The sequence below is a fragment of the Oncorhynchus gorbuscha genome, linkage group LG11 (assembly GCF_021184085.1).
Source record: "Oncorhynchus gorbuscha isolate QuinsamMale2020 ecotype Even-year linkage group LG11, OgorEven_v1.0, whole genome shotgun sequence".
Lineage (NCBI taxonomy): Eukaryota > Metazoa > Chordata > Actinopteri > Salmoniformes > Salmonidae > Oncorhynchus > Oncorhynchus gorbuscha.
In genome coordinates this window covers 42,381,473-42,408,578 of record NC_060183.1, presented here as the reverse complement: position 1 = coordinate 42,408,578, position 27,106 = coordinate 42,381,473, and the positions used below count along the sequence as shown (strand labels likewise).

Here is a 27,106-nt window from a genome sequence, read left to right as displayed (position 1 = left end):
AAGTGTGTAGTACCACCTACTGTAATGGAGTATGTATGGTCTGAACAGGTATAAAGCCAAGATTGGTGAATTACTGCCACCTACAATTAAGGAATGTTTGCTTAGAAATATAATTATTGGCTGCCCCCTACTGCTGACCTGAATGGAATTACGTGATCCTTCCTTAACCCATAGCAAGTCATACCCACTTGACTATTACAAAATGGTGAACGCCCTCCATGGCGCTTCCCATGCTGTCACAGAAGCAGCCATTGAGAAGAGCACTCTAGTATCTCTATTATACAAACACATCAGTGGCTGGTAGGCCAAAGATGGTTTCAGGCCCTGATACAGAACATATTCCATCATGGCGTGTGTGTATGGTGTGTCAGTGTGCAGGGATAAAGAAAGTGTGTGTGTGTTGTTTGTGAAGGTAAACATAAAAGGTGTGTGTGTCTCTTTCCCCCCAGGCGTAAGGCAGAAGAGGACCGTGTGAGGAAGGAGGAGGAGAAGGTGCGGAGGGAGCTGATCAAGCAGGAGTACCTGAGGAGGAAGCAGCAGGAGCTGATAGAGGAGCAGGGTTTGGTTAAGCCCAGGTGTAAAGCCAGGAAGACCCGGCCTAAGTCCCTGCATCGTGGAGAGTCCTGCTCTGACACAGACTTCTCCAAGGGATCCTCCACACGTAGGCCTACACTAAAACACTATAACCCAAACCAACCCTATCTCCCCTTTACAGTTTTGAACCTCCCAACTAATCTCATCCTCCCTCTATTCTCTAACTAACCCTGTCTCACCCTATTCATGGGTTGCACGTAGTGTCACCCCATTGTTATTGACGTTCTCTTGAGGACTGTTACCTGACTGAACGTTCTACTCAATGCATTTTCAATTGGCGCTGATGAAGATTTCACATTATAGTGGCTTGGAAACACAATGCCATTACAAAAGCTGACAAATAATTAGTAGGGCGATGTCACGCCAAGACAGCTCGAAAATATTAGGAGCATCTCAGCATGTCTTCCCCCTCAGGAGGCTGGAAATATTTGGCATGGGCCATCGGATCCTCAGAAAGTTGTATAGCTGCACCACCGAGAGAATCATGACTGGCTGCATTACTGCTTGGTATGGCAAATGCACCGCCCTTGACCGAAAAGCGCTACAGAGGGTGGTGCAGACAGCTGTACCACACCAAAATGTGGAAAAAGTAAAGGGGTGCGAACACTTTCTGAAGGCACTGTACATGCCTTCTGTCCCTATGAGCCATGAAACATGATACAGACATCTGGAGGCATGTACAGGGATTTCAGAAAGTATTCATACCCCTTGACTTATTCCACATTTTGTTGTTACAGCCTGGATTCAAAATAGATTAAATATACTTTTTTCAGCCATCTACATATAATACCCCGTAATGACAAAGTGAAAATATGTTTTTTGATTTTTTTTTGGTACATTTATTGAAAATGAAATACAGAAATATGTCATTTACATAAGTATTCACACCCCTGAGACAATACTTTGTAGAAGCACATTTGGCAGCGATTACAGCTGTGAGTCTTTCTGGGTACGTCTAAGAGCTTTCCACACCTGGATTGTGAAACATTATCCTATTATTATTTTATCTGTCAAATTGATCCTTTTTGGACGACCATTTGCAGGTGTTAACATAGATTTTCAAGTAGATTTAAGTCAAAACTGTTCCTCGGCCACTCAGGAACATTCAGTGTCTTATTGGTAAGCAAGCCCAGTCTAGATTTGTTCTTGTGTTTTTAGGTTATTGTCCTGCTGAAAGGTGAATTCATCTCTCAGTGTCTGGTGGAAAGCAGACCGAACCAGGATTTCCTCTTGGATTTTGCCTGTGCTTAGCTCCATTCCGTTTCTTTTTCAGTCCACTTTGTCCTGAAAAATTCCCCAGTCCTTAACGATTACAAGCATACTCATAACATGATGCAGCAACCACTATGCTTGAAAATATGATGAGTGGTACTCAAACAGGATGCATGTTTTGAAATATTTGTATTCTGTATAGGCTTCCTTTTTTTCACTCTGTCAATTAGGTTAATATTGTGGAGTAACCACAATGTTGTTGATCCATCCTCAGTTTTCTCCTATCATAGCCAATAAACTCAGTAAATGTTTTAAAGTCACCATTGACCTCATGGTGAAATCCCTGAGCAGTATCCTTCCTTTCTGGCAACGGAGTTAGGAAGGACACCTGTATTTTTGTTGTGACTTGGTGTATTGATACACCATCCAAAGTGTAATTAGTAACGTCACCATACTCAAAGCGATTTTCAATGTCTGCTTTTTGTTTTACCCATCGACCAATAGACTGAGGGAACTTACAAATAATTGTATGTGTGTGGTACAGAGATGCAAATATTATACTTCTGAACTTATTTAGGCTTGCCATAACAAAGGGGTTGAATACTTATTGACTCAAAACATTTCTTCACTTTGCACTTTGTCTGTTGATACCACTGACGTGTGAGTAACAAGAGGTAGGGAAAATGGAGAACTGTTTGCCAAATATATTTTCCAAAATTGTATGTGTTAGTCATGCACATCCCCAATTTTATTTCGTAGTTAGCTCCTTAGCTAAAGCGCCATTATGACTAAGGTAGTTAGTACAGCGTTTAGTCAACTAAGCGAGAACACTTTCTTGTCCACACATGCTTTGATCTCCGCAACAGAAGTAGTAGGCGCGAGTACCCTGACGACTCACACTAAATTATTCCGCAGCTCTGTCATTCACTTCAAGGAACTAACATCCGTGAGCGTGGCGTAGCGTTTGGCCGGATCAAGGAGTAGCCAGGTAAAGGCGAGAGCGCACTGACGGGCAAAAGGAAACGTGTTGCGGTAGTTCAGTGCGCTTCGCTGCATGCATGGAAATGGACATGGCAGAGACATCTGTTGTGCTAATACCTTCCTTCACATAAAGTTATGTTAGACTGTTAAAGATTAGCAGGCCTAGGTTAATTAATCAGTTATTGATCTGTCCTCTTGACATACAGTGCCTTCAGAAGTATTTACACACATTGACTTTTTCCAAATGTTATGTTACAGCCGAATTTAAAATGGATTAAATTGAGATTTTGTCACTGATCTACACACAATACCCCATAATGGCAAAGTGAAAACAGTTTTTTAGAAATGTTTGCAAAAACAAATTTACATAATTTTTCAGACCCTTTGCTATGAGACTCGAAATTGAGCTCAGGTGCATCCTGTTTCCATTTTTCATCCTTGAGACGTTTCTACAACTTGATTGGAGTCCACCTGTGGTACATTCTATTGATTGGACATGATTTGGAAAGGCACACACCTGTCTATAGAAGGTCCCACAGTTGACAATGCATGTCACGGCAAAATCCAAGCAATGAGGTCGAAGGAATTGTCCATAGAGTACCGAGACAGGATTGTGTCGAGGCACAGATCTGGGGAAGGGTACCAAAAAATGTCTGCAGCATTGAAGATCCCTAAGAACACAATGGCCTCAATCATTCTTAAATGGAAGAAGTTTAGAACCATCAAGACTCTTCCTAGAGCTGGCCGCCTGGCCAAACCGAGCAATCAGGGGAGAAGTGCCTTGGTCAGGGAGGTGACCAAGAACCCGATGGTCACTCTGACAGAGCTCCAGAGTTATTCTGTGGAGATGGGAGAACCTTCCAGAAGGACAACCATCTCTGCAGCACTCCACCAATCAGGCCTTTATGGTTGAGTAGCCAGACGGAAGCCACTCTTCAGTCACAAGCACATGACAGCCCGCTTGAAGTTTGCCAAAAGGCACCTAAAGTACAGAGAGATCCTTGATGAAAACCTCAGACCGGGACGAAGGTTCACCTTCCAACAGGACAGCGACCCTAAGCACACACCCAAGACAACGTAGGAGTGGCTTCGGGACAAGTCTTTGAATGTCCTTGAGTTGCCCAGACATGAACCCGATCGAACATCTCAAATCAAATTTTATTTGTCACATACACATTTCTTGCAGATGTTATTGCGGGTGAAGCGAAATGGAGAGACCTGAAAATAGCTGTGCAGCGACACTCCCCATCCAACCTTACAGCGCTTGAAAGGATCTGCAGAGAAGAAAGGGAGAATCTCCCCGAATACAGGTGTGCCAAGCTTGTAGCGTCATACCTAAGAATCAAGGCTTTAATCGCTAAAAAAGTACTGAGTAAAGGGTCTGAATACTTATGTATATGTGATATTTCCATTTTTTATTTTTAACAAATGTGAAGAAAAAAAAAATCCTTTGTCATTATGGGGTATTGTGTGTAGATTAAGGGGGGGAAACAATTGAATCAATTTTAGAATAAGGCTGTAACGTAACCAAATGTGGACCAAGTCAAGGGGTCTGAATACTTTCTGTATGCACTGTACTTTCAGGAGTAAAGATGTGCTTACCCATTCACATAATAATGCAGTAATAGTGTTTAACATGATTTTTAAATGATTACCACATCTCTGTACCCCATACAATACATACAATTATCTGTAAGTTCCCTCAATCGAGAAGTGAATTTTAAGCACAGATTCAAGCCCAAAAACCAGGGAGGTTTTCCAATGGTTTGCAAAGAAGACCAACTATTGGTAGATATAACTATTGGGATATTCAATGTCTGATAGGTTAAAAAAAACAATCAGCATGGTGCAGTTACTAATTACTCTACAAAGATACAGGCACCCTTCCTAACGGGATTTCACCAGAGTTTAATGGCTGTGATAGGAGATAATTGAGGATGGATCATTGTAGTTACTCCACAATAAGAACATAAATTACAGAATGAAAACAAGTAAGCCTGTACAGAAAAAAATATTCCAAAACATGCACAAAATAAAGAATATTCCAAAACATGTACCTGGCACTTGAAGTAATACTGCAAGTAATACTGCAAAAAAATGTGGCGAAGACATTCACTTTTTGTCCTGAATACAAGGCGTTATGTTTGGGGCAAATCTAATACAACACATTACTGAATACCACTCTATATATTGTCAGCATGTTGGTGGCTGCATCATGTTATGGGTATGCTTGTCATCGGCAAGGACTCGTTTTTTAGGATAAAAATAAGCAAAATAGAGCTAAGCACAGGCAAAATCCTAGAGGAAAACTACTTCCATCAGACACTGGGGAGACAAATTCACCTTTCAGCATGACAATTACCTAAAACACAAGGCCAAATATACACTGCAGTTGCTTACCAAGACAACATTGAATGTTCCGGAGTGACCTAGTTACAGTTTTGACTTAAATCAGTTTGAAAATGTAGGGCAAGACTTGAAAATGATTGTCAACAACCAACTTGACAGAGCTTGAATAATATGTTAAACAATAATGAGAAATATTTTACAATCTAGGTGTGAAAGCTCTTAGAGACATACATAGAAAAGACTCACAGCTGTAATTGCTGCGAACGGTGATTCTAACATGCATTGTCTCAGGGGGTTGAATAATTATTTAATCAAGATGTTATTTTCCATTAATAAAAAATAAAAATCTTTCACCTTGACAGATTATTTTGTGTAGATTGTTGACAACAAAAAATGACAAATCCATTTTAATTCCATTTTGTAACTTTCTGAAGGCACTGTAGCTGTATGATTCTAACAGTAGTCTGCAATTGGTGTGGTCATGTCAAAAGTCGATCCTCCCAATTAAGTTTCTAAGTGAAAATTGGCAGAACTGTCTGAGATGCTCAAAATATGGCCTGTTGTGGAATCGCTCAGTAGGAAATGCCTTTGTCATTGGGATGACGGCAGATTGAATTTAGATGCTACCTAACATTGCGGGGAGAGCACTAGATTTTGGCTAGCTAACTGCTAGGTATTTTTGACAAACTTTTGTAGCTAATGGCAACATTGCCTCGGTCTAAAGTAAATTTGACTACATCATAATGATGACAATGCCATCGTATTTCCAAGCTACTATACTGTAATTTAGACACTAAACAATCATTAGCCCCTGTTGAGAATGATTGGGCACCACTTGACTTTCAGGAGTCACTATTGCTGAGAGCGTCTTGAGAACGTTCATAACAATGGCCTACTAATTCCAGGGTTTTTCTTTATTTTTACTATAAAATCATTGTAGAATAGTGAAGTCATCAAAACTATGAAATAATCCATGGAATCATGTAGTAAGCAAAAAAGTGTTAATCAAATTTGAGTTTCTTCAAAGTAGCCACTTTGCCATGATGACAGCTTTGCACGCTCTTGGTATTCTCTCAACCAGCTTCATGGAGGTAGTCACCTGTAATGCATTTCAATTAACAGGTGTGCCTTGCTAATTTGTGTAATTCCTTCCCTTCTTAATGCATTTGAGCCAATCAGTTGTGTAGGGATGGTATACAAAAGATGGCCCTATTTGGTAAAAGACCACGCCCATATTATGGCAAGAACCCATCAAATAAGCAAAGAGAAACAGTCCATCCTTACTTTAAGACATGAAGGTCAGTCAATCTGGAAAATGTCAAGAACTTTGAATGTTTCTTCAAGTGCAGTCACAAAAACATCCAGCGCTATGATGAAACTGTCTCTCATGAGGACCGCCACAGGAAAGGAAGACCCAGCGTTACCTGTCTCATGAGGACCGCCACAGGAAAGGAAGACCCAGAGTTACCTCTGCTGCAGAGGATAAGTTCATTAGTTACCAGCCTCAGAAATTGCAGCCCAAATAAATGCTTCACAGAGTTCAATTAACAGACACATCTCAACATCAACTGTTCAGAGGAGACTGCGGGAATCAGGACTTCATGGTCGAATTGCTGCAAAGAAACCACTACTAAAGGACCCCAATAATAAGAGGAGACTTGCTTGGGCCGGTGACTTGTTTGATACATTTCATGTACACATTTTATTAGAATATTTATGAAATGCACATTGTTATATATAAACCCTCTCACCCGGCTCGAATTTGACTCTCACGATATTACCTTAGAATATCTCAACAGCAAGGGATAATAGGTGAGAAGGACATCTCCGATAAGAATCCCGATTGTAAACTCGCTAGGGTGATGACAACTAGGGTATTAAGTTCCGATAGAATGATTATAGATCCTTATTATTATATAAGGATATGCTTTCCCATGCATTAAAATGAAACAGAAATAGTAAATGACTCCATCAATGCAACAGACATAAGGTTCAAGATGGATATTATCACATTTTCAATGTACCACATCAAAATAAATGAAAATAATAAACCCCAATGTTTTTTCACAACCCATGTCCAAATTACTGGCAAGCTATGCAAAATATATGCATGAACGACATTACAGTTCAGGAGCAATTCGATCACCTTTTAAATCTAATACCAATTAATTAAAACAAATCATCTCTATACTTGGTTTTAACCAGGGTATTACATTGGTGACCCTTTTTTCCCTCAACTCCAACCCCATTTGATGCATGGAACGGATGTGGGTGGAGCTATGTCTACATAAGGGTGCAAAAAAAAAATGTGTTTAAGTATGTTACGATATATTTCCATTTTCCTTTAACACTTTTTTTGGTTACTACATTATTCCATGTGTGTTTCAGAGTTTTGACGTCTTCACTATTATTCTACATATGAGTAGGTGTCAAACATTTGACTGGTACTGTAGGTGCATCCCATGAATACCACAATGTGTTGTGTGTGTGTTTGTATTCTTTGTTTAGCTTTCCTGTGTGTGTATTGTCTGTTTAGCCCTCGCGTGTGTGTTTTTGTCACCCAGGTTATTCTCTGAGAGCATCCATGTTGATGAGAGCCCAGGGATCAGCAGCAGGCAGTAGGGGAGGTGAAACATCTAACCTCATCTGCAGGACCCCCTGTCCTCATAACATCATACCATACCTCATATGGTCCTCGGGGTTTTGCCTGCTACATAAGTTCTGTTATACTCACAGACATGATTCAAACCGTTTTAGAAACTTCAGTGTTTTCTATCCAAATCTACTAATAATATGCATATCTTATATTCCTGGCATGAGTAGAAGGAAGTTGAAATTGTGCATGCTATTTATCCAAAAGTGAAAATGCTGCCCCCTATACCTTAAGAGGCAGCCCGCTCCTCATCACAGACCTGTTATGCTTCTCTACCAGAAAGGAATATTAGAAAATATTTGCCATTGCCTTCACTTAGCCTCTGCCCAAGTACTCAACAACATGATATTTTGTCATGATTTGTCCACTTGAGTTCGATTCTGCATTATAGCCCAACTGTTGTTTTTTGGGGAAGGGTAGCCAATAGGGGCGAGAGCATCATATACGATAATATTTTATGTGTACATAATCACAAGAGAACAGGTTGACATCACCTATCGATTTGGGGTGAGGGTGTGGGTGTGAGCAGGGTTGGGTAGTTTACTTTCTAAATGTAATCCGTTACTAATTACATGTCCAAACTTGTAATCAGTAACGTAACTTTTGGATTACCCAAACTCAGTAACTTAATCTGATTACATGCAGTTACTTTTAGATTACTTTCCCCTTAAGAGGGATGTATGTTGGTAATTGTATGTTAACAATTGAACAACATCTATTGCAGGATAAATCAATGTTAAAGTTTACATAGCTGGCCATACATGGATGTTTAATTGTACTTTATGGGTTGGTTATGTTGGCTTATTCTAACCCATCTCTTTCTACTACATATAATAACACGATTATATTTATCATTACATTAATATATATAATTTATAAGTCCAAAAATGGATGTGGCAACTACAGATTGCCCCCTTTTTAAGTCTATCAAAAGTGTGTGAGTTTGAGCATGTGTCCATTAGGGCTATGGATTTTTTTAAATGTATTATTTCTTACACTGTTACCCCAGGAAATCTTAAGTGTTATTACATACAGCCGGGAGGAACTATTGGATATAAGAGCAACGTCAACTTACCAACAATACGACCAGGAATACGACTTTCCCGAAGCGGATTCTCTGTTTGGTCCACCACCCAGGACAATGAATCTGACCCCAGCAGGCGACCCAAAACAACGGCGTCGCAGACAGAGCAGTCTTCTGGTCAGGCTCCATAGACGGGCTCATCGCCCACCGCTCCCGAGTATAATACTCGCCAATGTCCAGTCTTGACAACAAGGTAGACGAAATCCGAGCAAGGGTTTCCTTCCAGAGAGACATTAGAGATTGTAACATTCTGTTTCACGAAACATGGCTCACTCGGGATACGTTAGAGTCTGTACATCCACCTGGTTTCTTCGCACATCTCTCTGGTAAGAAGAAAAGCGGGGGTGTATGCCTTATGATTAACGAGTCGTGGTGTGATCATAACAACATACAGGAACTCAAGTCCTTTTGTTCACCTGACCTAGAATTCCTTACAATCAAATGCCGACCGCATTATCTACCAAGAGAATTCTCTTCGATTATAATCACAGCCGTGTATATCCCCCCACCAAACAGACACCTCGATGGCCCTGATTTTTTTTTATTTGACACTATATAAACTGGAAACCACATACCCTGTGGCTGCATTTATTGTAGCTGGATTTATCCACATCGACGGGACAGTAGTGGAGAAGGTGAAAAGTTTTAGTTCCTCTGTGTTCACATCACGGACAAACTGAGAAGGTCCACCCACACAGACTGTGTGGTGAAGCCACAACAGCGCCTCTTCAACCTCAGGAGGCTGAAGAAATTTGACTTGTCACCAAAAACAAACTTTTACAGATGCACAATCGAGAGCATCCTGTCGGGCTGTTTCACCGCCTGGTACGGCAACTGCTCAGCCCACAACCGTAAGGCTCTCCAGAGGGTAGCGCGGTCTGCACAACGCATCACCGGGGGCAAACTACCTGCCCTCCAGGACCTCTACACCACCCAATGTCACAGGAAGGCCAAAAAGATCATCAAGGACAACAACAACCCGAGCCACTGCATGTTCACCCTGCTATCATCCAGAAGGCGAGGTCAGTACAGGTGCATCAAATCTGGGACCGAGAGCCTGAAAAACAGCTTCTATCTCAAGGCCATCAGACTGGTAAACAGCCACCACTAACATTGAGTGGCTGCTGCCAACATACTGACTCAAATCTCTAGCCACTTTTAACAATTAATAATTGAATGTAATAAATGTATCACTAGTCACTTTAAACAATGCCACTTATTTAATGTTTACATACCCTACATTACTCATATGTATAAACTGTACTCTATACCATCTACTGCATCTTGCCTATGCCGTTCGGCCATCGCTCACCCATATATTTATATGTACATATTCTTATTCATTCCTTTACACTTGTGTGTGCTATCGTGTCTTTGGCTATGCCGGTTTAAGTGATATGACATGCTATTCTATAAAATAATTTATCCGTAATTAATATCACCTGATTGAGCTAATCATGTAAATGTAATTAACTAGTGTCAGGCACCACTAAAGAATATTTATAGAGCTGTTATCTTCCGAATAAACTCTTAAATACCTAGTAATATTTTACATCAATAGCAGTCAATATCAACCCTCATCTTAATTCAGACTCCTCTGAAAGTTGTAAATTCTTGGTTATCTGCACGAACCCTGGCTAACAATTTGAATCAGCAGTACAAAATTTGATTTCATTATTTATTTACTAAATACCTAATTAATCACACAGAATTACACATACACATACTTAAATCATAACTTGATTACAAATTACGTCATAAAGGAAAACGTCCCTAGTGGGCGGAACAGATATGACAGCTTGTTTCACAAAGGAAAAGGGCTGGGTTTGAGTGAAAGAGCGGGAAGACTGAAGGACACAGGGAGAAGCTGTGCTATCGTAATTACAGTATCTGATGCATTCTAAATTACTTGTTATTATTTGGAAAAGGAAAATGCAATAAATATGTACTCTGAGCTGCGCTTCGGTAGGTTGGTGGTAGATGGAAGGCTGTGTTGCCAAACCGAATCCTTTGAAGAATGTCTCTGGTTGTCAATTGGATACGTTGTAGTAACGTGATAGACGGGATACTCTGTCTGTTCCTTCCTAACCCTCATTGCATCTGCTGTTGCTAACTCAACGGCTAGGAGGTATCACTTCTATAGTGAATAAGAGTTCAAAATTCATACCATTCGCAACAAAGCTCACGCTGATGTTGGCTTCGTTCTGTAGTTATTATCTGAACCATTCTGACATTGGACCGTCGTCCTCACATCATCGGAACAGGAAGTTGTATTGTCGTCAAGGGCTTATATAGGAAGGGAAAGGAAGGCGTGTTTGAAAAGGTTTATAGCCCATGTCCCTTCACAGGGCCACTGATTGAGCAGCCCTATCTTATGAAAACCCACATCTCCCATTTTAGAAGCTAAAATCACATTTCATCCCGTCACGAATCATTTAATATTCAAACATTTAAATTGAACAACAATTCCATATGAATCCGATAACTCTGTATACTTTCCACTGTAGAGTTTGTCATCTTATCATTGATGAGAATGTCTCAGATGACAACCGAACTGACATCATATACATTAAGTACCACCATGTTCAATTGTTCGATTTACCACAATAACAATGCAGTTAATTTCCCCCCACCTACTGATGTTCCCAGAATCTCTGTGTTAACCAAGGGTTTTGCAAATGTAACCTCAGTAGGGTAGAGAGAGGAAAAAAGGGGGGGAACGTCATGACAGTGTATGAGGTAGTTTTTGTGAAATTGTTAGATTACTTGTTAGATATTACTGCATGGTCGGAACTAGAAGCATTTTGTTACACTCATATTAACATCTTCTAACCATGTGTATGTGACCAATAAAATTTGATTTGGATCTTGGTCTTTTTTAAGTTAGATTGAGCAATAAAAGCCCCACTTTTATTCCACAGGCTAGGATCCGCACAATTCAGCTGTTGCAAGAGCGCATTTTTCAATGGCTGTCTAATGGTTTGAACAACAATGATTGATAGGCAGCTTAAACTTCTTGAATTCAACCGTTTTTGGGTTTAAATGTACTTTTAGATATGTGAACAGCCATCCAGAACAACCACAATCCGTAAGGCGCAAATAGCTAAATGTGAGAGCAGCGGTATGATTGACATCAATGCGCTATGTAGATATAAATAATAAGTGATATCCGTATCGCTGTACACTACACCACTGCTGTCATCCTTACCTCCAAGCGTTTATTCAAGTTGGATAATCTTTGGATGCCGACAGCAGTGCCCCTTTGGAAGACACAGCTTAGACTGTAGCCTACAAAAGACTATTCCTGCTCTTTTCCCAGGATCCATCAAACACATTTGGTGTGTCATCACAGTGGTCTCTGATTTATGGTCAGACTCGCTCAGGTGGAACAAACTTAAACTTGCGCCTTTTTTCAATGCTGATTTGAATGTCATTGACAAAAAAGTTTTTTTTCGCCAATATCCTTTCTGAATTCAAAAGTAATCCTACAAGTAATCATCTAGCTTTTCAAAAGTATCTGTAATCTGATTACAATATTTTAGCTTGTAACAGATTACAGTTAGTTTTTTTGTATCCCTTGTCACGGATTACATGTCATCTGTTACACCCCAACCCTGGGTGTGAGTGATGGTCAAAGAATTGGGAAAGGTTTGTATTCGTTTGCTAATAATTAAATACATGTACTCTAAATTTACAAATGCATCTATTGAGCAGATTACGTTATAACCACTAACCAAGTTACAGAAGACATTTTGATTGTTTGAAGTATGTCAAGTGCAGTGAAAATATGTTCATTTTGGTTTTCAGCTGTGTATCAGAACAAACAGTAATTGGAACGACTAGCATACGACAAATATTTTGTCTTTAGACCTGTTTTACATGAACATGCCAGTACTTCAGTACCAAAACATGTTTGCGTACTCGAGCAGACATTCTTTCAAATGCCCATCCCTAATAAAGGTTATCTTCCTATGCTGCTTGTATGTGGATGGTTAATGAATATCAGTGAAATGACTGTTCAGTGTCTGTTTTTATTTGGTGTACACAGACATACAGTGTATTTACAATAATAATAATATATGCCATGAAGCAGACATTTTTATCCAAAGCTTCTTGTTCTATGGTATTGATTAACTCTTATCTCGTTGACTTCCAGAGGACATTCTCCACTGTTTCCAATCAGGCTCCACTCTCTCCTTGGCCACCGAGACAGAGAGTGTCACTTTTGGAGGAGCCAAACCACAGAGGTGTGTGTGCGCGCATATGTGCAGGGTTGGGTGCGTGTGGTTGTTTGTGTGAGTATGTGTCAGACAGACACCCTGTTAACTCTGTGTGTGTGTGTGTGTGTGTGTGTGTGTGTGTGTGTGTGTGTGTGTGTGTGTGTGTGTGTGTGTGTGTGTGTGTGTGTGTGTGTGTGTGTGTGTGTGTGTGTGTGTGTGTGTGTGTGTGTGTGTGTGTGTGTGTTCCAGGCGTGGGTCGGTGGAGTCGTTCCCTCTTCTAAGCATGAACTCCAGTAGGAACATGGAGAGAGACTGGGAGAACGGCTCTACAGCCTCCTCCATCACATCTACAGTAGAGTACAATGGTGAGTATTAAACATGCACCCACACACACCTGAGTACAATGGTGAGTAGGTGTGTGAATGTTTTCAATTTAAACCAAATTGGGATCCTAACAAAAATAAAAGATAATCACAACATTTTAATCACATTGTAGCTGGGCTCGATTATTCTTCACTAATGATGCGAGTCTGTCTTCACTCTGTTGCGTGTGGAATATTCTAGCCTATTCATTGATGATAGGCCCTGCTATACTAAAGTTCCAAGACATTGCAAGCCAAGAAATTGCGAAATACAGCATTCCATTGCGAGATACAGCTTTTGATTGCAGATAGATAGGCCTAGTGCAAAGTTCTGACTGTCTTTGCCTGGTGACCAACATGCCCACACTGTGCCACTCCCCACTCTCTCCGTCCCTCGCTAGCTCTCTATAAAAGATGCAAGTGTTTGTTCTCGGAAGTACAGCAACTAATCAGTCTCCTCTGTTCAAAATACTGAATCTTTTATTTTAACATGGGAGACCTATTGAGACATAGGACTCTTTTCCAAATGCGCCCTGTATATTACAATATAAATATACACAACCGTTCAAAAGGTTGGGGTCACTTAGAAATTACCTATTTTTTTAAAGAAAAGCACATTTTTTGTGCATTAAAATAACATCAAATTGATCAGAAATACAGTGTAGACATTGTTAATGTTGTAAATGACATGAATGACTATTGTAGCTGGAAACAGCTAATTCTTAATGGAATATCTACAGAAGCCCATTTATCAGCAACCATCACTCCTGTGATCCAAAGACACGTTGTGTGAGCTAATCCAAGTTTATAATTTTTGAGAGGCTAATTGATCATTAGAAAACCTTTTCGCAATTGTTAGCACAGCTGAACAACTTTTTCTTTGCAACTCTGCCTAGAAGGCCAGCATCCCGGAGTCGCCTCTTCACTGTTGAAGTTGAAACTGGTGTTTTGCAGGTACTTTAAAGGCCAGTTTTATTGCTTCTTTAATCAGAACAACAGTTTTAATCTGTTCTAACATAATTGCAAAAGGATTTTCTAATGATCAATTAGACTTTTTAAATGATAAACTTGGATTAACTAACAAAATGTGCCATTGAAACACGGGAGTGATAGTCGTCTATGTAGATATTACATTAGAAATCTTCCATTTCCAGCTGCAATAGTCATTTACAACATTAAATGTCTACACTGTATTTCTGATAAATTTGATGTTATTTTAATGGACAAAAAAAATTGCTTTTCTTTCAAAAACAAGGACATTTCTAAGTGACCCAAAACTTTTGAATGATACTGTACACAGACAGACAGACAGACAGACAGACAGACAGACAGACAGACAGACAGACAGACAGACAGACAGACAGACAGACAGACAGACAGACAGACAGACAGACAGACAGACAGACAGACAGACAGACAGACAGACAGACAGACAGACAGACAGACAGACAGACAGACAGACAGTCAGTCAGTCAGTCAGTCAGTCAGTCAGTCAGTCAGTCATGGCCAAATGTTTTGAGAATGACACAAATATTAAATTCCACAAAGTTTGCTGCTTCAGTGTCTTCAGATATTTTGTCAGATGTTACTATGGAATACTGAAGTATAATTACAAGCATTTCATAAGTGTCAAAGGCTTTTATTGACAATTACATGAAGTTTATGCATAGAGTCAATATTTGCAGTGTTGACCCTTCTTTTTCAAGACCTCTGTAATCCGCCCTGGCATGCTGTCAATTAACTTCTGGCCCACATCCTGACTGATGGCATCCCATTCTTGCATAATCAATGCTTAGATTTTGTCAGAATGTGTGGGTTTTTGTTTGTCCACCCGCCTCTTGAGGATTGACCAAAAGTTCTCAATGGAACGAAGTTCTGGGCCCAAAATATCGCTGTTTTGTTCCCCGAGCCACTTAGTTATCACTTTTGCCTTATGGCATGGTGCTCCATCATTCTGGAAAAGGCATTGTTCGTCACCAAACTGTTCCTGGATGGTTGGGAGAAGTTGCTCTCGGAGGATGTGTTGGTACTATTCTTTATTCATGGCTGTGTTCTTAGGCAAAATTGTGAGTGAGCCCACTCCCTTTAAATTGTTTAACTTGGGTCAAAGTTTCAGGGAGCCTTCCACAAGCTTCCCACAATAAGTTGAGTAAATTTTGAAAAGTGTGTGTGAGGAAGGAGGCTGACAACCCTGACTCAGTTACACCAGTTCTGTCAGGAGGAATGGGCCAAAATTCACTGAACTTATTGTGGGAAGCTTGTGGAAGGCTACCCGACACGCTTGACCCAAGATAAACAATTTAAAGGCAATGCTACCAGGGATTTTTTTACGGATTAAATGTTAGGAATTGTGAAAAACTGAGTTTTTTTAAAATGTATTTGGCTAAGGTGTATGTAAACTTCTGACTTCAACTGTACATGCACGCACACGCACGCACACACATACACACAAAAATACACAGTCATGGTAAGCACCAATAAAACATCACAAATCACCCATAAAAACGGTTATATTCCTCCACAAATACGTCCCCAATCAATTTAAAGTACTTCTTCAGGAAAGAATGGTCTGCACGCAGTAGGCAAGCAAGGTTATTTGACTGACAGTTCTGGTCACTTAGTTATTAGTCCTACTTTAGAAGCAGCATTCCTTGACAGACAAGTAAAATTACCGTTCAGTTGCGCTTCGAAACTATCTCCAGAGAAGGTTTTGTGTCTGCATTTATTAAAAAGCCGTAGTGTGCCCTTACATGCTGACTAGACTGGACGCGTCACGTGTGCGAGGGTTTCAAAATAGACGTACACATACATGTTATTCAATCATTGCACCCACACTGCTCGCGAGCATTTGCAGAAGTTGGTTCTATTTGTGACGCTCAACGCGCTGCAAATCCTGCCTCTCCCATCTCCTCATTGGTTTTTAGGAGCATATACCCACATGGGTGATTGAAAGAAGAATTGAGGTCCAGAATCCATTCAGTTGTGGTAATACACCTTAAAGTTGGTTGCCAACCGCCATATAAAGTCCGAAGAAGAAGCCTGAAGAAAGGAGGAGAAATTACTAGAAACCAATTCAGTTTACTGTTTTGTCTGTGGATTAATTGTCAGCGTAGAGGACCGTGTGCATTGTAAAATAACAACCCAATGTTTACATCCCAGGACAAATGAACTAGCAACAGCAAGCTAGCTAAATTGCCCTAAATGTTTAATGCTTTTCGACTTGTCCCCACAATAATATAATTGGTTCAGAGTTTGTTTTGATATTTCAACCTGCGTGTCCTAATCACGTCTGGTGTTTGGAGAACAAATCAACATGCGCCCGATGGTGTCTGGTCAGCATGTTACAGACAAACAAACATGCTGTAACCGAGGCTCTTTTAAGAGTATATGACTGTAGTAGATATAACTTCATTGCCCAGCCCTAGCAGTCATACATACGTAATAGGACCATTATTCTGCATTGTAAATTGACGTGGAATTTAATGATTGTTTTGTTATCGCTTTAACGGAAAATGGCTTTTTCAACGTTGAGCAAAATGTTTCATTTGTCACATCCCTAATGGTGAGTATTACATACACACCAGAGTACAATGGTGAGCATTATGGTTTCTGTCCTCGTTGCAGGTCCCAAGCTGTTTAAGGAGTGTGTTTCCAAGTCCAACAAGCCGATAATCCACAATGCCATCACCCACTGCTGCCTGGCTGGCAAGGTCAACGAAGCCCAGAAGAACACCATCCTAGAGGTCAGTCCATCCATAGTATAGTATGGTAGTACTAGAAGGCCTCCATGATTTTACTATAGCCAAAAATATCAATGCAACATGTAAAGTGTTGGTCCCATGTTTCGGGGACTGAGTGGCGCAGCGGTCTAAGGCACTGTATCGCAGTGCTAGAGGCGTCACGACAGACCCGGGTTCGATCCCGGGCTGTATCACAACTGGCCGTGATTGGGAGTCCCATAGGGCGGTGCACAATTGGCCCAGCGTCGTCCAGGTTTGGCCGGGGTAGGCTGTCATTGCCTAGTTAAGTAAAGGTTAAATCAATTTTAAAAATTAGCTGAAATAAAATATCCCAGAAATGTTTCATAAGCACAAATGTGTTTACATCCCTGTTAGTGTGCATTTCTCCTTTGCCCAGATAATCCATCCACCTGACAGGTGTGGCATATTAAGAAGCTGATTGAACAGCATTATCATTACACAGGTGCACCTTGTGCTGGGGAAAATAAAAAGCCACTCTATATTATGCAGTTTTGTCACACAACACAATGCCACAGATGTCTCAAGTTTGAGGGAATGTGCAATTGGCTTGCGACTGCAGGAATGTCTACCAGAGCTGTTGCCAGAGAATTGAATGTTAATTTCTCGACCATAATCCGCCTCCAACGTTGTTTTGGAGAATTTGGCAGTACGTCCAACCGAACTCACAACTGCAGACCACGCGTAACCACGCCAGCCCAGGACTTCCACATCCGGGTTCTTCACCTGAGGAATCATCTGGGACCACCCACCCGGACAGCTGATGAAACTGTGGGTTTGCACAACCAAAGAATTTCTGCACAAACTGTCAGAATGCATAGTGCCAACTGTAAAGTTTGTTTTTTCATAGTTCGGGCAAGGCCACTTAATTTTAACATTATAGCATGTAATGATTTTCTAGATGATTTTGTGCTTCCAACTTTGTGCCTAATTTGTCCACATACTTTTGGTCACTCTGCACAAACTGTCAGAAACCGTCTCAGGGAAGCTCATGCGCGTGCTCGTCGTTCTCAGGGTCTTGACCTGACTGCATCATAACCGACTTCAGTGGGAAAATGCTGACCTTCGATGGCCAATGGCACTGTGGAGAAGTGTGCTCTTCACAGATGAATCCCTGTTTCAACTGTACTGGGCAGATGGCGTCGTGTGGGTGAGCGGTTTGCTGATGTCAGCTTTGTGAACAGAGTCCCCTATGGTGGCGTTGGGGTTATGATATGGGCAGGCATAAGCTACGTACAACTAACACAATTGCATTTTATCGTGACGAGATCCAGAGGCCCCTTGTGAGGCCCATTTCTTTTAAGGTATCTGTGATCAACAGATGCATATCTGTATTCCCAGTCATGTGAAATCGATAGATTAGGGCCTGAGGAATTTATTTCAATTGTCTGATTTCCGTATATGAACTGTAACTCAGTAAAAAATAGTTGCTTTTATATTTTGTTCAGTGCAGAAGGCCTTTGCAATTTCAGTATAGACAATTAATTTTCCTCATTACCTGTGAGAATTATTTGAGGTTAGTCAATAGAATTGTAGTTCTAGAAAGAGTCTGTGATTTTGCTATAGCCAATTAATTGTCCTCATTACTAGTGTCAAGAAGTTACCGTAATTGCTGGACTATTAAGCGCACCTGAATATAAACCGCACCCACTGAATTATTAAAAAATAGGTATTTTGTACATAAATATGCCGCAGGTGCCTACCGGCACATTGAAACAAATGAACTTGGTCACTATCTTCCTCCTCCTGTGCACTGAAACCACTGAAGTCATCTCCTTCGATGTCGGAGATGAATAGCCTCAAAATTGCTTCATCCGATGTTGGATCGTTTTCATTGTCGCTCTCGTCACTTTCATCCAGAGGCAAATACCCCGCTGAGCTCATGCTGCCCCTTCAACACGCAGCAGTCCAGCCTTTCGAAACCCATTGATGATAGTGGATTTTTGACAATGCTCCACGCTGTCAGGACCCACTGGCAGACTTGGCCATAAGTTGCTCTTCGCATGCAGCCCGTTTTAGTGAAGGATTTCTCCCCACTTGTCATCCAAGACTCCCACTAAACAAGGATCGCCACCTTAAATGCATGATTTACACTGATGTCGAGTGGCTGCAAATACTTTGGGCCATCTGCTTTTCTTCCCTCTGAAAGCCTTTGTTGTCTTTTTGCACTGAGTCAGTTCCTCACGCTGCTGTTTCCAACGTCTTATCATCGACTCATTAAGGCCAAGCTCCCGTGCAGCAGCTCTCTTTCCTTTTCCAACAGCCAGATCGATCGCCTTCAACTTGAAAGCTGCATCAAATGCATTTCTCCGTGTCTTTGCCATGATGAGGGTGACAAAATTACTACCGTAATCAGAATGATGGGAGGTTTGAGCGTGCTCGATTTTACGTCACATTATGTGACGGTGCTCAGTTTTTTGGCGGCATAAATCTTGTGAAAGCGGGAAAAATCCATAAATTAGCCGCGTCATTGTATAAACCGCAACGTTCAAAGCGTGGGAATAAAGTAGCGGCTTATAGTCCGGAAATTATGGTATATGCAGTAAAAGAGAAAACAGTCCGAGTCAATAAAAACATCAGAATGTTTGGCCTAAATGTTTTTTGTTAGTGTTTATACAGTTATCCTGTTTTTTTATATATCCCTCTGATTCCCACTGTATAGTAGAGTTTGATGTTCTTCTTCCCATGGTTACTAATGGTTGTTTCTACCATCTGTCTCTCCAATGCCAGGAGCTGGAGAGGTGTGAGGCCAACCACCTGATGATTCTGTTCAGGGACGGTAGCTGCCAGTTCCGAGCCATCTACTCCTTCTCCCCCGACACAGAGGAGATTGTCAAGTTCACCGGCATGGGGCCACGCAGCATCAGCCGCAAGATGATCGACAAGCTCTATAAGTATAGCTCCGACCGCAAGCAGTTCAACTGCATCCCCGCCAAGACCGTGTCAGTCAGCGTGGATGCCCTGACCATACACAACCACCTGTGGCAGATCAAGAGGCCCAGTGTCACTTCTAGGAAGAATTGAGGAAGGGAAGAAGAGGAGGACAAGAAGGCACACCATAGGCATTCATTCTACGATTGGGCAGGACCCAGTAGTCTCGGATATGACCATTCTGTGGGTTTGGCCTGTTGATGACGGGGGATTGGTCTATTGCTGTGTGTGTATAGCCTTCGGATTGGTGTAAATGGCGGTCTCCGTGGAGATGGACCTGAGAATTTTAATGAACACCTTCCAACTAACCAAATTAGTTTTTTAAATATTAGGAATGTTTTTGATTTTTCTCAAGGCAGTTTTCTGCATGTGGCACTTTTTATGTTTGAAGTATTAGGTTTTATGCTAACTAAGGAATAGCCTATAGTTTAGCACTGAACACACTTCTTCTATACAGTACTTTACCCTTATGTAGTGGATCAAAAAGACAAAACAAAGTAATACTGAAAATACAGACTACTGAAATTAGTGCAAATAGAGGCAGCACTGAAAGTACAGACGCTACAAACTTATAATAATAGAAACCACAGGCATTGTCAAAATTGTTTGAAAGTGTTTGTTCTAGTCGGGCAAAATCCTGCAGCTGTTACCCCTCTGATATCCTTCAAAAGGCTATTTATTCAATAATACTAGTATGGGCTTTTAAGTTATTTTACCATGAATAAACTTTACTTAATATTTTTGAGAATTATGAGAAAGATATGGTCAAGTCTTGTTTTTGTGTGTGTTTTTGCAGATGTTTGTGAAAAAGGGGGTTGGGAATGCGTGGTTGTGTGTCTCTCTGAATGTGTTTACTCGTTTAAATTATGTTTTTGTCCCAGGAGAAGGGAGGCTCATCATTTCCTCAGTGTTATTGTTAGTGTTGAGGTGGTGATTAGTATTTACTCGGTTCCAGTCTATTGCACTCTATCTACAGTATGTTACAGCAGAATACTGGCCCACGATCAATGGTACTCATGAAGATCCAAATCCACTGAATGCTCAGCTCACTCTTACCAGCAGAGAGACACCAAGGTCTTCTGCTCCTTTTCACTAACACACTGGAACCTGATCTGAAGTAACTGACTAGGTTTAGGATTTTTTTCTGGCAATGTGATCTGGCCAGGACAACAAAAACAACTATTGTCCCTACTTGCAGCCTATAACATGAGCCAGGATTTTTCCCTAGTCACATGGTCGGGGAAAAGTCCTGGCCCCATTCATGACCTAAACCTGCTGTCTGTGAGCACTAAGAGCAGCTCTACCATGACTGACTATGCCTCAAGTTCATTCAATTCAAGGAAAACTGGACAATACTTGATATTATTTGCTGCATTTTGTACATGTGAGTAGTGGTTTTGTATATACATATAGTGGTTTAGTAAACATATATCCTTATGTTTACTAAAAGTTGGCGCAATTGAATTTTTCATTACTGGCTTTAAAGATTCTATTTGTTTCTTTAAAATATTCTACTATATATTTATTTTGAAAAACACTAGTGTAATAAATAATACTGGTAAACTAACTATGGTTCCTTTGCTTTGTTGCCCATGATTTCATTTAATTCATGAAAATGTATTTGTATTGTGGGTTTTTTCAGCTGTTGATCATAATGCATTGCTTCTAAACTGGATTAAGATCTTGACTTATCGTGTCATTATCGCATCATGGGGGATAGAGTGCAAGCAGAGCATTGGAAGAGTCACATACAAATAGCACTACAGTCTGAAGTGTAGCCTATGATTTAAGCATGCTTTCAGCTTTTTATTTGGAAAACTAATCCTTGGGCCAGCCTGGTGGACACTATCTTTATATTATGAAATGTCTTTACAAACATACCATATGTCTGGAGAACTAAATATAGTCCTGCTGGGCTACACAAGACTCATCTGAAGGTCCCCCGGTACAAGTGGGGGAAAATAAATGGGAGTATACAGTATATGGAGATTTTTTTAGTGCCACAAATAAGGGGTTAAATATATGTATATTTTAGGTGACCCGTTTCAAGAAGATTGACGTATATCGCACATTACTACTTAATCAAAATATTTTTGGGGCAGAAACGCTTTCTGGAATGTGAACTTTCATGTGCCTTAATAAGGAACTTGTATGCCATCTGTAAATATTAGGGATGCACGACATATCGGTAAGCATGTTGGAATCGAACGATATTAGCTAACAATGCCAACATCGGCATCGGCCCGATGTCTAGTTTAACGCCGATGTGCAAAACCGATGTGCATGCCTATGTAACGTAGGTAGGTGACTTAATGATGCCACGAAAAATAGCACTACACGTGCAACAGCATTCCTAACCTAGCCCACAATATCTGCAGTGTGGATATATTTTGAAGGAAGATAACAAAAAGGCCATATACAATGTTTGTGCTGCTATTATTTCCAGAAGAGGGGAGAAAGTGAAATCTTTCAATACCACAAGCCTAATTACTCAATTTGAAAGTGCATTACCCCCAGACATTCAGCGACTACTTAGGACGAAAGCAGAAAAAAACTAAGGACACACTTCAAACAACTAAATAAGTTCAAGTCGATTAGTCATTTGAATGAGTAAGAATATTTCAGCCAGACAACCCAAGGGTGAAATCCATTAACGCCAAGATAATGGAATTCATTGCCCTTGACAATCAACCGTTCTCTGTCGTGGGTGATGTTGGCTTTCGCCGACTGGTCGAGCACCTCGAGTCCCAAAACACACTACCAAGTAGGCGCTATTTTTCAGATGTTGCCCTACCGGAGTAACACAGTATTGTTGAACACACATCCATGAGCTACTTGCTTTGGACGTCACTGCTATTAGCTTCAGGACTGACATTTGGACCAGCGATGTCAGCTCCATGTGCATGCTGAGTCTGACAGCAGAGTGGGTCGACGAGGATTTCATACTGGGGAAAGCCTTATTGCATGCTCAAGAATGTGCTGGTTCTCATACCGCTGCTGCCATTTCAATGGCATTTGGTGAGGCAGAGACTCTAGAGGACAGAAAAGATGACATACAAGCAAAGTGATGAATAGTACTCCAAAGACGGACAGAAGGTGAGGCAGAGACACCAGAGGACAGAAAAGATGACATACAAGCACAAAGTGATGAAGAGTACTCCAGAGACAGAGGGACAGAAGATGAGGCAGAGATGACATACAAGCACAAAGTGATGAAGAGTACTCCAAAGACAGAGGGACAGAAGGTGAGGCAGAGACACCAGAGGACAAAAAAGATGACATACAAGCACAAAGTGATGAAGAGTACTCCAAAGACAGAGGGACAGAAGGTAAGGCAGAGACTCTAGAGGACAGAAAATATGACATACAAGCACAAAGTGATGAAGAGTACTCCAAAGACAGAGGGACAGAAGGTAAGGCAGAAACTCTAGAGGACAGAAAAGATGACATACAAGCACAAAGTGATGAAGAGTACTCCAGAGACAGAGGGACAGAAGGTGAGGCAGAGACTCTAGAGGACAGAAAAGATGACATACAAGCACAAAGTGATGAAGAGTACTCCAGAGACAGAGGGACAGAAGGTGAGGCAGAGACTCTAGAGGACAGAAAAGATGACATACAAGCACAAAGTGATGAAGAGTACTCCAGAGACAGAGGGACAGAAGGTGAGGCAGAGACTAGAGGACAGAAAAGATGACATACAAGCACAAAGTGATGAAGAGTACTCCAGAGACAGAGGGACAGAACAAGTGAGTGATGCTAAAAGAATGACCAGACCAGGGGCAGTCATTTTGCATTTCTATTAAGGTGGATGAAAATAAAGTAGAAGAAAAAGAAACGCACAGCTATTTAGGCGAGATGTTTACTAGCGGAGTAGAAAACTTGAAAATAAAAGAGAGCCGCACAATCTAGGTGCTCAGATGCAAAAATGTAATATCCAACGTTTTGACAGCCAAGCTGTCTTCAGGGTATAATCACAAACACTGCGGGATGACTCGTTTATGTAGTGTTCAAAAGACACAGGTTGTCACGCCTTGGTCTTAGTATTTTGTGTTTTCTTTATTTATTTGGTCAGGCCAGGGTGTGACATGGGTTTATTTTGTGGTGTGTTTTTGTATTGGGGTTTTAGTAGGTATTGGGATTGTGGCTGAGTAGGGTTGTCTAGGAAAGTCTATGGTTGCCAGAGGCGGCTCTTAATCAGAGGCAGGTGATTTTCGTTGTCTCTGATTGGGAACCATATTTAGGCAGCCATATTCTTTGAGTGTTTCGTGGGTGATTGTTCCTGTCTCTGTTAGTTGTCACCAGATAAGCTGTATAGGTTTTCACATTTCCGTTTGTTGTTTTTGTATTATTTGTGTTTTTTTTCTTCATTAAAGATGTATCGAACTAACCACGCTGCATTTTGGTCCGACTCTCCTTTGACGGAAGAAAACCGTAACACAGGTGTCTGTAATCATGGCCAAGAGTGGCCTAATATCATTGGTTAATTCTCAAATATTAAAATGGCATACAAAGAACAGCATACAAAAAACAAATGGATAGCATATGATCATAAATTCATTTTAGACTACACAAGCTTACAAACAATTACAATGGCAAAGTCACAATAATCACAAGAATGGCTTCAGATCAAAGTCTACATTGAGATCGAAGGGAGCAAGGGTCTTTAAGTTAAAGATCCAGGCAGCCTCTCGTATTAACAATAAATTATTATATTACCCCTCTCCTAGGGAGGGTGACATGTTCGATGCCAATGTAACGCAGAGATGAAATCGAGTTGTTTGCCTCCAAAAAGTGGGCCGCAACTGGGCAAGTCAAGTTTTTGTGATGCTCTGAGATACTTACTTTTAATTCGTGCTTTGTTTTACCCACATCATTTTTACCACAAGGACAAGTTATAAGATAAATATCTGCCTTAGTGGAGCACGTAATAACACCATTGGGACTGATTCAAACACCCTGTTTGAGGGTGTTTGAAGGATCTACATTTACAAGTGTCATTGCATTGAGCACAGCCATTACACATGTAATATCCATCTCCAGTAGGGGCGCAAATAGACGTTGTTCAGGAATATCTTGGGGTGGTAAATCAGAGTGTACCAATTGGTCTCTGAGATTTCTGCCGCGTGAGAATACAACCAAGGGAAGGTCCGAAAACACATTACTGAGACTATCATCGGATTTTAGAATGTGCCAATGTTTGTGAATGATTCCCTTAATTTGTTCAGAGCACTTTGAGTAGCGGGTAGTTAGAATGCAAGAATTTTCTCAATGGCAATATTAATCTGATCATTTCTGTACCCCCTGTCCTTGAACTTTCCTCGCGTCTCAGCCATATTTTCTGTCGAAATCTGATAGTTTTTTGCTAATTCTTTCGACAATTGGCTGTAAGGCAAAAAAATTTCAAGGGAAGTGGGTGACAACTGTGAGCCCTCAACAAACTGTTACAATCAGTAGGTTTCCTGTAAAGATCAGTGTATAGAACATTATTTTCACACAAGATCAGAAGATCAAGTAAACTGATTTGAAGTGTATCAGATTGCATAGTAAATCTCAAATGATCCGTTAAGAAAAGCATGGAAGGTCTGGAGCTGTTTGGCATCACTCCTCCATAGAACAAAAACATCATCAATATACCGTATCCAAATAATGAGGTTATTCAACAATACATTTTTGAGAGGATTGATAATAGACTTTCTCCATGTAACCCACATACAAAGTAGCATAGTTAGGAGCCATGAGGGATTCCATAGCAGTACTCTTCGTCTGAATAAAGAAATCATTTAGAAACATGAAATAGTTATGTGTGAGTACTATTTCAGCCAATGTTATAATGCAAGCACTGGAAGGTATGGATCCTGGCCGGCGACCCCAAAAAACGACTTTGTAAAAGGGGAAAATGAAGCGGTCTTCTTGTCAGACTCCGGAGACTGGCACATCTGAGAGACGCTATCGGAGTCGGTGCAGCCAGCTGGTTTCTCCACGCATCGCGCGGACAGAAACAAACATCTTTCTGGTAAGAAGAGGGGCGGGGGCAAGGGCATATGCTTTATGGTTAACGAGACGTGGTATTGCCACAGCAACATACAGGAACTCAAGTCCTTCTGTTCACCTGATTTAGAATTCCTCACAATCAAATGTCGACCGCATTATCTACCAAGGGAATTATCTTCGATTATAATCACAGCCGTATATATTCCCCCCCAAGCAGACACATCGATGGCTCTGAACAAACTTTATTTGACTCTTTGCAAACTGGAATCCATATATCCGGAGGCTGCATTCATTGTTGCTGGGGATTTTAACAAGGCACCCTAAATCTGAAAACAAGACTCCCTAAATTTTATCAGCATATCGATTGTGCAACCAGGGCTGGAAACCTTGGATCATTGCTAATTCAACTTCCGCGACACATATAAGGCCCTGCCCCGCTCTCCTTTCTGAAAAGCTGACCACGACTCCATTTTGTTGATCCCTGCCTACAGACAGAAACTAAAACAAGAAGCTCCCGCACTGAGGTCTGTTCAACGCTGATCCGACCAATCTGATTCCACACTCCAAGACTGCTTCCATCATGTGGACTGGGATATGTTCCGTATTGCGTCAGACAATAACATTGACGAATACGCTGATTCGGTGAGCGAGTTCATTAGAATGTGCGTTGAAGATGTCGTTCCCATAGCAATGATTAAAACATTCCCAACCCAGAAACCGTGGATTGATGGCAGCATTCGTGTGAAACTGAAAGCGCGAACCACTGCTTTTAATCAGGGCAAGGTGACTGGAAACATGACCGAATACAAACAGTGTAACTATTCCCTCCACAAGGCAATCAAACAAGCTAAGTGTCAGTATAGAGACAAAGTAGAATCTCAATTCAAAGGCTCAGACACAAGAGGTATATGGCAGGGTCTACAGTCAATCACAGATTACAAAAAGAAAACCAGCCCCGTCACGGACCA

The 27,106-nt window shown here is 41.0% G+C and overlaps 1 protein-coding gene across 1 annotated transcript in view; it reads left to right on the top strand.

Moving 5' to 3' along the window:
• Positions 1–21,800, top strand: part of LOC124048675 (calmodulin-regulated spectrin-associated protein 1-B-like) — a 114,140-nt gene extending 92,340 nt beyond the window's left edge. Inside the window, 6 exon segments of the mRNA XM_046369690.1 lie at positions 450–661; positions 7,701–7,763; positions 13,030–13,120; positions 13,343–13,458; positions 17,080–17,198; positions 19,944–21,800. Of these exon segments, the coding sequence (XP_046225646.1) occupies positions 450–661; positions 7,701–7,763; positions 13,030–13,120; positions 13,343–13,458; positions 17,080–17,198; positions 19,944–20,237 (895 nt within the window). The 3' untranslated portion in view covers positions 20,238–21,800.
• The last annotated feature ends 5,306 nt before the right edge of the window (positions 21,801–27,106 follow it).